The 13926-nt window shown below is 44.8% G+C and overlaps 1 protein-coding gene across 2 annotated transcripts in view; it reads right to left on the bottom strand.

Annotated features, from left to right (window-relative positions):
• Window positions 1–12357, bottom strand: part of BCLAF3 (BCLAF1 and THRAP3 family member 3) — a 34186-nt gene extending 21829 nt beyond the window's left edge. For both annotated transcript variants that reach the window (XR_007707894.1, XM_035542035.2), the window contains exons 1-4: window positions 12218–12357; window positions 4524–4597; window positions 1910–2488; window positions 898–1566 (exon numbers count right to left, since the gene is read on the bottom strand). Coding sequence is in view for 1 of the 2 variants with exons in the window: in XM_035542035.2 (XP_035397928.1) it covers window positions 898–1566; window positions 1910–2488; window positions 4524–4564 (1289 nt within the window). In the remaining variant the exon portion in view is untranslated. The remainder of the gene's footprint in view (window positions 1–897; window positions 1567–1909; window positions 2489–4523; window positions 4598–12217) is intronic.
• Window positions 12358–13926: the final 1569 nt, after the last annotated feature.

Below are 13926 nucleotides of genomic sequence, written 5' to 3'. Positions count from 1 at the left end.
GTAACTTGTCTTTATAACTCTCAATTGCATTAGGTATTTCTGAAATATTGGAAACGGAAAAAAGTTACATAGATGTCATATCTGGGAAAAGAGGCAGAGTATCTTTAAAATGAAGGCTAATCAGCTTCCAAAAGGGATTACTGTCATTATACAACATCCTTGCCTACAACAGCAAGGCAACAAACCAGAAAATCCTGAAAATATCTAGACAAACCAAGCTGCTTACTCTACCATGTATCCACTACCTAGATTTTCATATTACCCCTTTTTTCCCCACCATACAGCTGACAACGGGAATGCTAAAGGCAACCACAAGCACTACGTGCAAGACAGGAACATACTCTACTACTTTTCGGTTCTGATGCCTCAACAGATTGCCACTTCATTCCTTACAATAATAAATAACAATCCAAAAACCTTCAATTTTTTGACAGCTTTATTGGACTTGATCTTGAACATCTGAATGTGTGACTGAGACTTAAACAATTTAAAGGTTACTAAAGGTTACCTGGTTTTCAAAAGAAATAAGGAACTCCTCAGGTAGCCAAAAAAACACCATCACATTCCAGAACAAAGGACTGGGTATGTCTGCTTTTTTTTAAAAAAAAAATAATATATTTGCTTATAATAAGCAACTTTAATTACAGTTTGTATCGGCCATACCTGTTCTTTCCACTCGCTGCTACATCTCCACGAAATGAACTAGTGTTTTATTTCTTAAATAGAAACAGGCTATGACCTTCCAGTCTGAGCAAGTCAACATTTTAAACAGTAAAATTAAAAAGGTACAACCTTAGTTCATTCTTGTTACCTCCTAAGGAAACACTTGTTTCCTCTGATATTCACGAACTGTAAGCATACAGGAAGAAAGAAGAACAGGTGAGGGGAAAGAAATACCTGTACTTGGTCACCATTTTCTTCATATCCACTTTGATTGTGAGATGCTCCCTCCTACAGTTGACATCTGACATTTTCACATCTGAAACAGTATGACTTGAATCATGCTGGCTACTGGAGGAATCTACTTTACTCCTGAGTTCCCCTTCTTTCCTTACTCTTTCCTTCTGCTTGTTTTTAAAGGATCTCAGATCAACATCCATCTTGGAAGAGTTAATGCATGCATTGCAGCCCTTCTTTGAACTATATTTAACAGGTACTTCAACATGCCCTCCTTCTTCAGTCTGTCTCGCTCTTCCACCACTAAAGTAATCTAGCTCTTTGCTATTCCGGGCACCCTTAGAAGAACCGTATTTCTGGTCTTCCTGCTTCACATACTTCTGAGCTCTATCATCTGAGAAAGACTTTTCCCCATCTGGATGCCTGCGTCGTTTGTGACTGTATTCATAGGCTATCTTTGTGACAGAACCCTCCGAGTACTCCCTTTCGGCCGACCGGTGAGACTGGGCACCCAGATTTCTTTGCTCCTCCTTTTCTTGGTAGGGTGAAAAAGAACGTTCTTGCTTCCACTTGGAATTTCGTGCTACTTCTCCACCGTCATACCTCTCCATTTCCTTAGCCCTTTTAGACGCGTGCCCATATTCTCTGTAATCGTGATCTTCAGGATACCTGTGTTGACATAAAGCAATTTACACTTGCACTAGAGAAGAAAGCGAGAACTTATATGTGAAGAATGTTGGACAGCAGAATGCGTGGCAAGTTAACCCAAAATCCCTCACGCCAAGGTACGGATGTGCAGGGGCTCTTAAGAGGGAAATAATATCCTTTCATACTCTAGCCATCAATACGATTTACTTAAAAGACAAATACTTCACTATTACCAGTCGCCCATAATTAAACTACAAAGTGGCAAACGTGTTTCAAGGTGGTTATCTTCAACTATAATGAAAACAGACTTTCACTTGAGGCTTTACACCACAATACCCAGGTTTTAATTATTTTATTCCTATACCTCTTCTGTAAAGAGCTCCTTGACGTAAATTCATCAGACACTCTTCTGGGTGACTGAACATACTTCTCTTCATGTAACCTCTGGTGCCTCAAGTCATCTTCATGCCATTTTCTTTCAAGTTTATATGGAGCCCCTAATGGTCTATGAAAAGGTTTCATTCCTTTTTCGTTTCCAGCGACTTTGTAGTGATCAAACATGTACCTATCTTCTGTTCTGTGGTGGTAAAATGGCCGATCATGCTCTTTATATGGCATTTCCGAGTATTTTGGTGGTAACGGGCATCTCCTATTGCCTTCAGTTCTTTCTGATGAATGTGTTCTGTAGGGTTTATGACCATAAGCATCTTCCATGAGAATTCTCTTCAGGTTTGGCGAAGGTGATCTACGTTCATATATTCTCTGGTGGTTATTTCCATGAGGTGCAAATCTAGAATTGCTTTGTCCGTATTTTTCATCATCTGTTCTCCAAGGCATAGGCTTCTTTGGGTCCTTACGAAAACTTTTATATTCACAGTCATAATTAATATGAGCATGCCTTTGCCTATGGTGTTCTGGACTCCTAAATGCTGGAGATAAGGACCTACAGCAAAAATAAAATTCACTTTGAGTAGTCCCATAAAACTAAATCAACCTCTTAATGAGAGCATTTATTCCCTAAGGAAGTATAGTTCAGTACACAATTTTCATCAACTGGTAAGAAAATTTAAGAACATGACAAGATATTGTGTCATTTGTCCAGCTGGAATACCAAGCTTGCTTTCAACCCTGTTGAAATTGTTAATAGGAAAAAATACCCGCTCAAAATATCGGTAAGTCAGTCATTTTCCTCTGCTGACATTTTTTCATTTAAAACTAAAATTAGTCTCACTTATATGAAGTTTCCACTACACTGAAAACAACCGTTACACATTTTCACACTTCTCAAGCATTCCCTCTCTTTTTCAGTGCCAAGAGAAAAAAGGGGAATGGAAAAAAGCACATGAAGAAATGCAAAAAAGTAAAAAAAAAATGCCAATACACACATTTTTCAGGCTTTTTTATCATGCCAAGAAAAAAAAAAAAGGTGTTGATTGAAAACATTATAAAAATATTCTACTTCAGATGTCACACAGGTAGACATTTTCCTGTAGAAGAGAAAGTTTGAGAAAGACTTTTTTGGTCTTTTTGTGAAAGCGTGCGCATGTGTACCTGCATATGCATGAACATATGCACTATTGTTGCAACTTCAGCAGCTGAACTTTCAATAGCAAAGATCCACTCAATAGCACCCTTCTCACCTTTGAACTTTGACCTACAGTTACAAAAATGAAGGCAACTTAAGCATTTTTAGCCAAAATCTCCCTAAATAAAGAAAAGCAGCACAAACCACTAGCAAGAACCTGAAAGTAATCCAAGCCCAAAACCAGATCAGAGTATTCAATTACTCACTGTACACTCTTGAATAAAAAGACTGAGAACTACAATACGAAACAATTCAAGTCGCTTTCTTTGAGCACATATTGCAAACGTACAATTTGGCATAACTATTTCCTCTGTTCCTGCAAACAGGTTCAAAGCCAGAGCAACAGATCTGCATTAAACTATAGCAGCTAACTACCACTCACACCCATACTGCCACCCCAAATTTTTTTTGGTTGTTCTGGTTAAGGCTTGCATTTTTACGAGAGCTCAGGCATTTCTCTGTCCTTCGCTCCAAGGACATATTGCCAATTATCAGTCTAGTATGCAAGTAGGTGGGATTTCTCTAAAAAACATTTCTCTGTGTTATTCAAAAAACTCCCTTTGTCACCCCAACCTAATTATTACATCTACTTCAAAAAAAAGCAACGCAAAACCAGCAAAACAAAGTAAGGTTTTGTATTACATACTAATAGGTTTTGAAAACTTCACGTCATATTCCAGCCTTCTAGCTTTAACACCTCAAGTTTGCATTGCAAGTCCTTAAAACTAGGCAGGTAACTTAACTGCCTGAAGTTGGCTGGATGTGCTTCTGGTGGCTTACGTCAGTGACGCATGCTACCATGCTAGTGCTGAAAAACAAGGACACTAACTCCCATGTTATTATTTTGCCTTATGTTGCAAGGCATATTTCACTGATCAGCCCCAAAGGCTTGAGGTATTTGAACGGAGTATTTTTAGCGATCGATCTGCTGGCCCTCGCCCTGTAGGCCAAGAGGAAGAACAGGAACAAGCCACAGACATTAAGTTATTTGAGTGTGTGTGTATATATATATATATATATATATATATATATATATATATATATATACACACATATATAAAGGTATTTGAGTAAAAATAAGATTAACTATTTTGGTGCTTGGGTTTGGTACATCAGGCAATTCCAAGTCCCAAAATATGCAAGTTGAACAAGGTTCTTCACAAGACCAAGGTTCTTCACAAGACCAAAACCTTAATATCTCCAGCTTAAAAAATAGTAACAAAATTATGATTTGGAAAAAAGTTACAGAAATAGTTTGGGAAATCAATTATTATTTTGTAAGATATGATGTTCAGATTGCAGTTCGCTTTTGCACAAGTTTTAAGTCTTCACTATAAAGCCCTATATAGGGCTACATTTCAGAGCACAAATAGAGTTATAGATAAATGTTTACCTTTGTTTCCATCGTGGTGATCTTGATCTAGACCTTGTCATCTTCTCTCTCGTGTTTATATGAATTTCTTGAAGCTGTAAAAATGATACAATTGACTAATCTGACAACAGAATTCACTACAATTTGCAACAGGGACACTTGTTTTCAACCAGCACAATATTAGATGCTTTAGGGCTGGGGTGTGGCATATTTTTAGCAAGTTTTATTTTTACTTCTAGCTCTCATCTTAAGGCAAGTAACTTTTATCCTAATTACTGATCTTAGAAGGCAGTTTATTTTCGTTATAAAGCATTTAAATATTTGGCCATTGCTCTCCCTTCTTTAATGCTGTTAACATTCAAAAACAGCAGTGAATAATCCCACAAGCTACAGCAACTGAAAAAAATGCTGTATTTATTAGAGGCACTAAATGCTATAGATGACAGACTGGGGAGAGACAGCCAGTTTTAAAATCAAATTTACAAAGAAAAATGTTTTTTTTCATTATCATATATGCTGAACTTCAAGTTTGTAATATAGATCAATATTTTTACATCATTACAGACCTCCTGTAAGCTTTAACTGCTCCATCAAGCGTTAACTTGTATCATCACATTTCATCCTAACAAAACCACGTATTAAAGATTAATTTCTATACTTCACTTGCTATACTACACTACGTAGACACACTGCTCTTGAATCCTGGAGGTAGTTCTGGGCATCCCTTCTCATAAAAGATACAGAGGAATCAGAAATAGATCAATACAATCTACCTGTCTTGCTCTTCTTTGCAAAAAGTTACCAGACACTTGGAAAACAAGTAATGAAAGAATATACAAGTTCACCAGTAAACGTGACTGGGGAATCGGAATGGAACAGTTATTCATTATTTAGCAAACAGGAGGATTAAAACGGGGTGAGGTTATCATCAGTTAGCTAGGTAAAAGTTGGAATTTGGACCACATACCCAAACCTAAAACTCCTAATTACCACAAGATGCTGTAAAGGCCAGAAATAAATAGATGCAAAAACAAATCCATCATCAGCTCTGAAATTAATGAACAACCAGTCACTTGAAACTGGAAAAACACGCACAGGTCAATGTCATTTCATGCATGCTCTGGTATTTGCCCTAAAAGCTTGCTCACAGACCCTCGTGGAGACGGAGAACTACCCTAGACTAGCCATGCCCGGCCTTTTTGACACTCACATGCACTCAGGTCATTTCTTGTATAACAATCTTTTACCAGAACAACTGAAATCGAAAGGACAGAAAAAAACAGCAAGCTTTAAGGCTCATAAGAAACACAGAGAAGCAGACGTGCCCACATGCCTGTTCTCTCCCACCCCATGCTAATAGGTCAAATTAAATACTACCCCTTGCTCTATCTTATTTTTGTCTGATTAGATCATGGCTAGAACAGCACTACCTTAGAAGAGAACATACAGCGTGTTTCTGATGCCTACCACCACAGATGGATCTTAGACAAACCATCCATAACCCACTGTATTTCAGGCTGATTCTGGAAACATTCGCTTCCTACTCATAAGCTGAGCATAATCTAACCAGACAATTATTTGCAAGACGTAGTAATAGCACAGTTCTAGGAAAAAAAAATCTAGGGTTTTTTATTATTAAGTCTCATGTTCCCTTAGAGTATTTGCTCCACAATGAGTGTTTCCCTGTGGCAAGGCATGAAGTTGTAAGCGTGAAGGGTTTTTTTTGCTTCACTATCTCTTGCAAAAGTACCCCAAAGACGACACATTGAAATTTCAAGGAACCAAATATGAAGTATTACCTCTTAGTTCCTAAAGGCATGTATTTGAGGACTGTGCAGCATGAATGTACTTTAGACCCTTTGTTTACTCTAAGAGTGTACAGCCAAAGTTAAAAGATGCTCCAACACCAGTATTTGTATTAAGCACTTTTCAAAAAGTGGTAATAGTGTGGCTGAAATAATTTCCTATTTCTCACCAGTACAGACATACCCTACCAAACTGAACAGAAACATGAAACTGTCAGAAACATGAAAACACACCCCCAACAACAGAGATGCACATCCCACAAGCTCTGAAGATTCATCGCTATCATTTTTCCTTATAAACTGACAGCTTTTAATATGCCAAAGTCTTGTTTTCTAAATTCCCTTCAGATCTGAAGTTTATCCTTCATTTTAGGAGGAGTATGTAAACACCAAAAACACACAGTACCATTAAACCCCACCCAAAGCTTCACACAGAAACTAATATAATGCCAAGACATCAAGCCACAGATCAATCAAGCTGGAAACAACGGAAGATTTCTTATTCTTTCCAGTCCAGCTAAACAACCTTCCTAGCAGCATGAGAAGTATTATGACAGCATGTCTAGATCTTGCCTCAGGATAAACAAGATGACTGTAACTTTCAACGAAGACACTCCTTTTTCCTAGTGGAAAGAAAGCGTTCGCTTGTTTTATTGCGCCTCCTAAGGAGTGACCCAGGATTACGAGATCTTCTCACAGCGAGATTCAAAGGTGCAACACGCAGCACGTGAAGGGAGCAGACGCTCAACCCCAAACAAAACTCCCAGCATAACACCAGGAACTACGTAGAATTTGTAAGCACATCGCTAAATTCAGGTTTAAGTCACCTCACCTAGATCAGCAATACAGTTCCAAGCCAAAAGAAAGCTTTCCATAGGATGGTACCAGGCACCAAGCCTGTCTATTGCAGGATTATTTGAACCACGTGGAGGCCCTACAGCTGCCTCATCAGCCATCCAGATGCTTCCTAAAGGCCAACTCATTTTGAACCAGCTATGCCAGGACCTGCTGTACTCTGGATTCTGAATTTCACCAGGTCCTCCTATTGCTCTCTATAGGATGCTGTCACTATGAAAGCATACAAAAAGCTTTTTTTTTTTTAAAACCAGGAAGTGAGCTTATAGGTTCCCAGTGCTCCTCACATTTGTTGCATTATGACAATAAATACGTGACTCATTGAAGGAGTTATCAGTAACTGTGCTTAGGTGGTTTTAATATTAATAGGAAACATCACCTTTTCCTTGACTTTTGGAATTGAAATCTGACAGCTTCTCTCTCAGGAGAAACCGCCTTAAGCCTGCTGCCAGCCCCCCCTTGATTGTACCGTTTGGAAATCAACACTTTCTTGTAGTTTCAGGGACCCAGAGGAAGTATCTTGAGAGATGTAACGTGAGAACAGCCAGAAATTGTTTGGGATACATCAACCAGAACACACATTCCTTTGGAAAGGTTATCAACTTCTAAGAACTTGCTTTTGTGAATGAAACGATCTCCAACCTCTTTGGTTTTCTCCAGCAGTAAACAAAAGAGTGACCACGATCATCTAGCTGAACGAAGGGGAAACGGAGCTCTGGATAATGCAAACAGTCCCACACCAGTGAGCCCCAAACAGCTAAAACCTTACAGACAGAACACAGCTGGAGTAGAAGTTAACTCCTCTGTAAACAGACTGCAAATGCATGGGCTGCTTTACATACTTCTGGGTGCCTTCCATCATCCACAATAAAGATGACAGAAGAAACCCCACGCTGGAAAGGTGAAGAGCAATTTAACAGGAGTAGTGCTCACCACCACCAAGTTGCTCTTTAATTGTCACTGTCCCACGTGTAAGGGAGACATCATCTCTTGTCCCTTTGTAAGGGACTGCCTGTCACTACAACTGCCTCCCAAACCTTTTGCAAGAAGAAGGGCTAAGCAAATATATCGTAAGTTGGGTCACACAGCAGTCACAGACAGATGCTGACCCTCACTGCAAAACCCACCCAGCTCACTATCCTTTCTCTCTGCTCTGGAAGAGAATGGGAACCTGCAAGCTTTTCGTTTGACTATCTTCTAGACTGGGATCAACCAGAAACTGCAAGGGACGTGCCAGAGCACGCACTGCTGCAGTGCCTGTCGAGAGAGAAACCAGGACCTGAGAGTCAAAACCAAGACAGTCAAGTATTTGCCAGAAATACAATCAAATTAGAAGTTCAGCTGCAATCCAGTTTACAGAGTGCAATACAGAAAACCATTTATCGTATCCTCTAACAAGAAGCATAGGACTGGCAACTTTTCTAGTAAGTTACAGGAGCAGAGTCAAAGCTTGTCAGATGTGAACCCCCCAGCTACTGCCCGAGCAGGGCATCAGCCTTGTGTGCTCCTCTTGCCTGCTGGCCTTCCAGGCATACAAGCTCCCTTGACACTGCCTCTGAGGAAGGAGCCGAGCTGTGACGCACAGCCCTCCTCCCCTGGGCACTGCTGCACCACGTGCCTGGCCGAGGTGCTAGGTACGTACAGCCAGCTCAAAACCTTATCTGCATAAACCTCACCTCCAACAACGAGTGCCCAGGGAAGAGTGCCCAGGGAAGAGCGTAAGAACAGACAAATACCTCCCTGCAAAACAGTTTTCCCAGCTGTGACAGGACTTTGCACGTCCTTTAGCTCCGTGCTTCCCAGATGGCTCGGGCACCGCCACCACAAGCGCTGTGCTGGGCCACAGACACCCACTTTCCCCCAGTTTCTCTGCTGAACACCTCCAATCCCCCAACCCCTGATTTGTAACCCCCCACACAGACTCCAGGGTGTCCCAAGCTGTGCCTCAGCCAGGCTGCCTCTTGCTCCCTGCCTCAGATCTCCCCTAGCTTGGAGCCAGTGGCATGGGGACATCCACCACGTGCACAGGGCAAAAAGGGTCCCCAGCAAGCCACCACCAGACAGGTGCCCAGTGACAGCTCTGCCAGCCCCCGGGGTAAGTCCTGGCAGCAGCACACATGGGGCACGCTGGTGCCACGAGCAGCCACACATGCTGATTGAGGCAAATGAAACTCAGCTGAGGGATCTCTAAAGCATTTACTTTTATAGGCAATGTATCTGGTAACAGATCTAGGCAGAAGATCTAGATTCTGATTTCCATCTGCAATTCCCTCATCGCTCCCATATTTGATTAGTGCTCTTCTGGAAAGAGAAATCCCTCCCCCTGGGCTTTTGTCCCTCTCAGAGAGCCCTCCACATCTCCTGGGTTATGTTGGACTCGTTGTAGCACCATGCCACATGAACCAAGTTTCCTAGGCCTGTCCGTAGCATCTCCTCATGCAGCCATGGCAAAAGGATTGAGAGGAAGGTGCCCAGTGGCAGCGGGAGGCAGCGCCACAAGTCAGCACTCCCACCAAACACACCACGCCGTCAAACCACCACCCCAGCAAAGCTCGCTCCAACTCTTCAGCTTGCTTGCCCATCTCCCTGCCAGCAGGAGCACGGCTCCAGCCTCCCAAAGGCTCAGCCTCTGCAGCTTTGAGGATTTGTGTTCTCTTTCTCCTATTTTTCAGCTTTTACCCTCTTCTTACAGGCATGTGGGAGAAGGTAGGCTTTACACAGGTCGATCCTTGGTATTGAGCTACATTAGCAGATGGCCGGGCCTCGTGCTAGTGCTGAAGCAATCCCATGCAAGGGCAGCATCCAGGCCTCACTCCCCTCTATGTGCTATATAGGGAAAAACAAGAAATAAAAAGAAAACACATTCACACAAAATATTGTTCCCCTTCCACCCACAAGGATGAAGACCTATTACTGGAAGTACAATCCCAGCTGAAGTTTAGAGGCTCATTAAGGAATATATGAGTTGCAAGAAATTCCTTGAGATATACAGAAAGTATTCCCCTGCCCCTGCGTATTTGAACAAAAGAATAAAAATATCCGAGCAGATCTACTGAGCATGTAACTTAAGCTCAGTGTGCTCTCATTTAAAACTAACCCATTTAATGACACTAATTAGCAGGCAATGCCTCACCTTTGTAGAAAAACAGATTACAATGCCAACTTGAAAAGACTGAGCTGGGTACGTCTATACCACATAATAAATTACGGATTTCAGTCTCAAATCAAAAGCAGCGTGGCCAGCAGGGTGAGGGAGGTGATTCTCTCCCTCTGCTCTGCTCTCGTGAGACCCCACCTGGAGCACTGCATGCAGCTCTGGGGCCCCCAGCACAAGGAGGACATGGAAGTGTTAGAACAAGTCCAGAGGAGGGCCACGAGGATGATCAGAGGGCTGGAGCACCTCTCCTATGGGGACAGGCTGGGAGAGCTGGGGCTGTTCAGCCTGAAGAAGTGAAGGCTCCAGGGAGACCTTACAGCGGCCTTCCAGTATCTAAAGGGGGCTACAGGAAAGCTGGGGAGGGACTCTTGGTCAGGGATAGGACAAGGGGGAATGGTCTTAAACTGAAAGAGGGTAGATTTAGGTTAGGTATAAGGAGTAAGTTCTTTACTCAGAGGGTGGTGAGGCCCTGGCACAGGCTGCCCAGAGAAGCTGTGGATGCCCCATCCCTGGAGGTGCTCAAGGCCAGGCTGGATGGGGCCTTGGACAACCTGGTCTGGTGGGAGGTGTCCCTGTCCACGGCAGGGGGGTTGGAACTGGATGGGCTTTAAGGTGCCTTACAACCCAAATGATTCTGTGAAATAAATACTTGAACTACAGGTCTTTAACACGTGGCTATGACAGAGCCTTAAATTTCACAGTACCATCCCCAGCCATTTCTGCCTCCCAGGTCGTAAAGAGATGTCAGAAGCAGGTTAGAAATCCACACCTTCATCGTATTAATGTTTAAGCAAAAAAAAAAAAAAAAGAAAAACTGTAATAACTTCTTGCCTACCGAATGCCATCCAACACGCATAGACCCTAACAGAGACCTTTGCTTTCTCATCGTAAATCGCAAAAGGAAAAAAGCAAAAGAAATCTCTACGCTCAGAACCACCAATGCCACCACCAGGAAGCCAGGAAGCCCGAGGAGCCCTCCCAGCCCCAGCAGGGAGCCCAGCCCCGCAGGAAGGCTCCCGGGGCTTTTCCTCCTGCCCCACAGAGCCGCTTCCACCCGGGGCAGGAGCGGGACGTGGGCTGCGCTCCCTGCTGACAGGTGAGCACCCACGAGGCAGGTGGCACGGCGATGGAGCCCATCTCACCTCACCTCATCTCATCTCACCACAGGCGGTGAGGGAAAGTCGGTTGGGTCTCTCTTACAAAAGCAGCAGCAGAAATACCAGTTATTTCGCTAAGGGCAGGTGTGGAGGAGGACACGGACACCCGTTGAGACAGCTGTTTATCAGGATAGCAGGGCGTGCCTCTGGAGGAAGTTAATTAACCTCACCTCATCACCACCACCAATATTAAAAAAATGCCAGAAAAATCCCGATAGCTTCTCGTTAGCCCTTCGGAGCGGAAAGATGAAGGCTTGCGGGGGAAAGACTTAGTCACGCAGTTCTCCGCCCGCCTGTGCCCAGCCCTGGACCTGCCGCCGCGCAGAGCCCCGGCCGTGCCTCGGCGCCTTCCTCCCTCCTCCTCCTCCTCTCCCCGGCACCCAAACTTCCAGGGGAGCCCCGCTCCTCCCGCAGGCCCGCAGCCGGGCGGGCAGCCGCGGCTCCCGGCGATTTGAGGAGCCTTTGTCTTACACCCTGCTAACTCGGGCACGGGCGGCTCGGGGCGCTTCGGAAACGCCGCAGAGCCCGACGGTGCGCGGAGCCGAGCCCGACGCGGGGGGACGGTGACACCCCGGGGGCCTCCCGCTGCCCTCCGTGCGCTGCCCCGGGGCTCAGAGCACGGGTCCCACCGAGCCAGCACGGCTCGACTCGGCTCAGCGCCTCCCTCCCTCCCGCAGCCTCGCGGGGCCCGAGGCCGGGCCCTCCCGGCCGCTGACAACACCGCGCCGCCCCGGCACTCACCGCCCGCAGAGCCGAGCCGAGCCACTCCCGGAGCCGCCGGGCCCGGAGCAGGTGCCCGGCCCCGAGCAGGCGGGGCGGGTCCCGGCGGCCCTGCCGGCCGCAGCTGCTCCCCACGGGCGCGGCGGCGGAGAGAAAGGGCGGGCGGGGAGAGAGGAGGGGCGGGCGGCCCGGAAGGGGAGGGATGGGGCGGGACGGCGTGGGGCGGGCACACGGGGGCCTCCAGTCCACAGCAGCACCGCCGCACACCACCAAAATAAGTTCGAGGCTGGAAAAGAGGCGCTGTCAGTGTCCTACGTTATGTCCTGCGGGCGTTTGTGAGCCTGATCGGAGCCACAGTGCTGTGCTCGATCGATGGCCTCACAGGCCGTGAGGTGGTTATGTTATGTGAGCTGTTTACGTTCACTGGACAAAGGTTACTTACTCTCGTAACCTGCTGACTAAATTTACTTCAGAGAGGCGGTCTTGGTTTCCTTGTGTTCCCAATACCAGCACATGCTGCTGACTTTGGCAGTCCTTCAGACTTCGGGCTGGCACCTTCCTGCCTTCCTTTTACAGGGCTGATCCTTCAGATCTCCGTCTTCTTAACCTTGGCAGAGTTGCTGTACTCAGGACTGAGGGATCCCTCTTCGTAGCTATGGTTCTTCAGTCCTTTTTAAACCAGCTCAAACACAAGGAAATTTCTCCTAATACCTGACCTAAACCTCCCCTGGTGCAGCTTGAGGCCACTTCCCCTCATCTTAGAAATATATATACAATCATTCAGGTTGGAAAAGACCTCTAAGATCATCTAGTCCAACCTTTAACCTAGTACTGAAGTCCACCGCTAACAATTCTCATACAAAATAATTTCCAGCATCTTCAGCAAAATGCTTGGAAAATTTCATGTGAAAAGCATAAAAGTATAGGATTATTTTTAAATTTGGTAGTAGTCTTCACAGTTAAATGTGACCGCAGAAGATCTACTGAACCGTATGATACAGAAATCCAGTCACAATTTTCACTAAATAACTCCTGCTTCTTCTGTGCCTGGTTGGTGTTTTCATTAACAAGAGCTTGGGGTGAGAACTGGGCAGAGCAATCTACAGGTTGAGAAAGTGAGACCAGTCCGGGTCGATGTTGTGCACCGACACTTTCTCAAAGAAAGCTGGGCCCCCAGGGGCTCCCACAGCCTGCAAGGCTCCACCAGGTCGAGTCTGGCACGCCTCTCATGACACACAGGGCGATCACTGCACAGCTTCGTTCCCAAGCCCAAGGAATGGAACTAATACAAAGCGATTTGGTTTTATTCCCTGCTGCAGCTGGCGTAATGGTTTGCCTGCTCTCTAGGTGTAGCGAGGTGAGCACTGCCCTGATACGTAAGCATAGCCAACCCACCACTATGTGCATACGGTAAACTTACACATTACATACACTATCCAGTACTTCGTTATTAACCTCTTGATTTGAATTCCACTCAGATGCTCACGAGCCATCATACACTGGTTGGAGTTAGATGATCTTCAAGGTCCCTTCCAACCCAAGCCATTCTGTGATTATCCTGATGGGTAACATCAGGCATATACACAAGGGTCTCCGTGGTAGGGACCATGTAGTCCAGAAAAATAAGAAATTAAACACACTTTACAAATTAAATTAATATTCAAACCAGTGCCTATTAGGAGTTCCCCAGCATTGTTATTCTCCATCCCTAAATTGTGAAGGCTATTCTA

The sequence above is a fragment of the Cygnus atratus genome, chromosome 1, assembly GCF_013377495.2.
Source record: "Cygnus atratus isolate AKBS03 ecotype Queensland, Australia chromosome 1, CAtr_DNAZoo_HiC_assembly, whole genome shotgun sequence".
Lineage (NCBI taxonomy): Eukaryota > Metazoa > Chordata > Aves > Anseriformes > Anatidae > Cygnus > Cygnus atratus.
The sequence above is the reverse complement of the archived record's forward strand: the minus strand, read 5'-3'. Positions and strand labels throughout refer to the sequence as shown.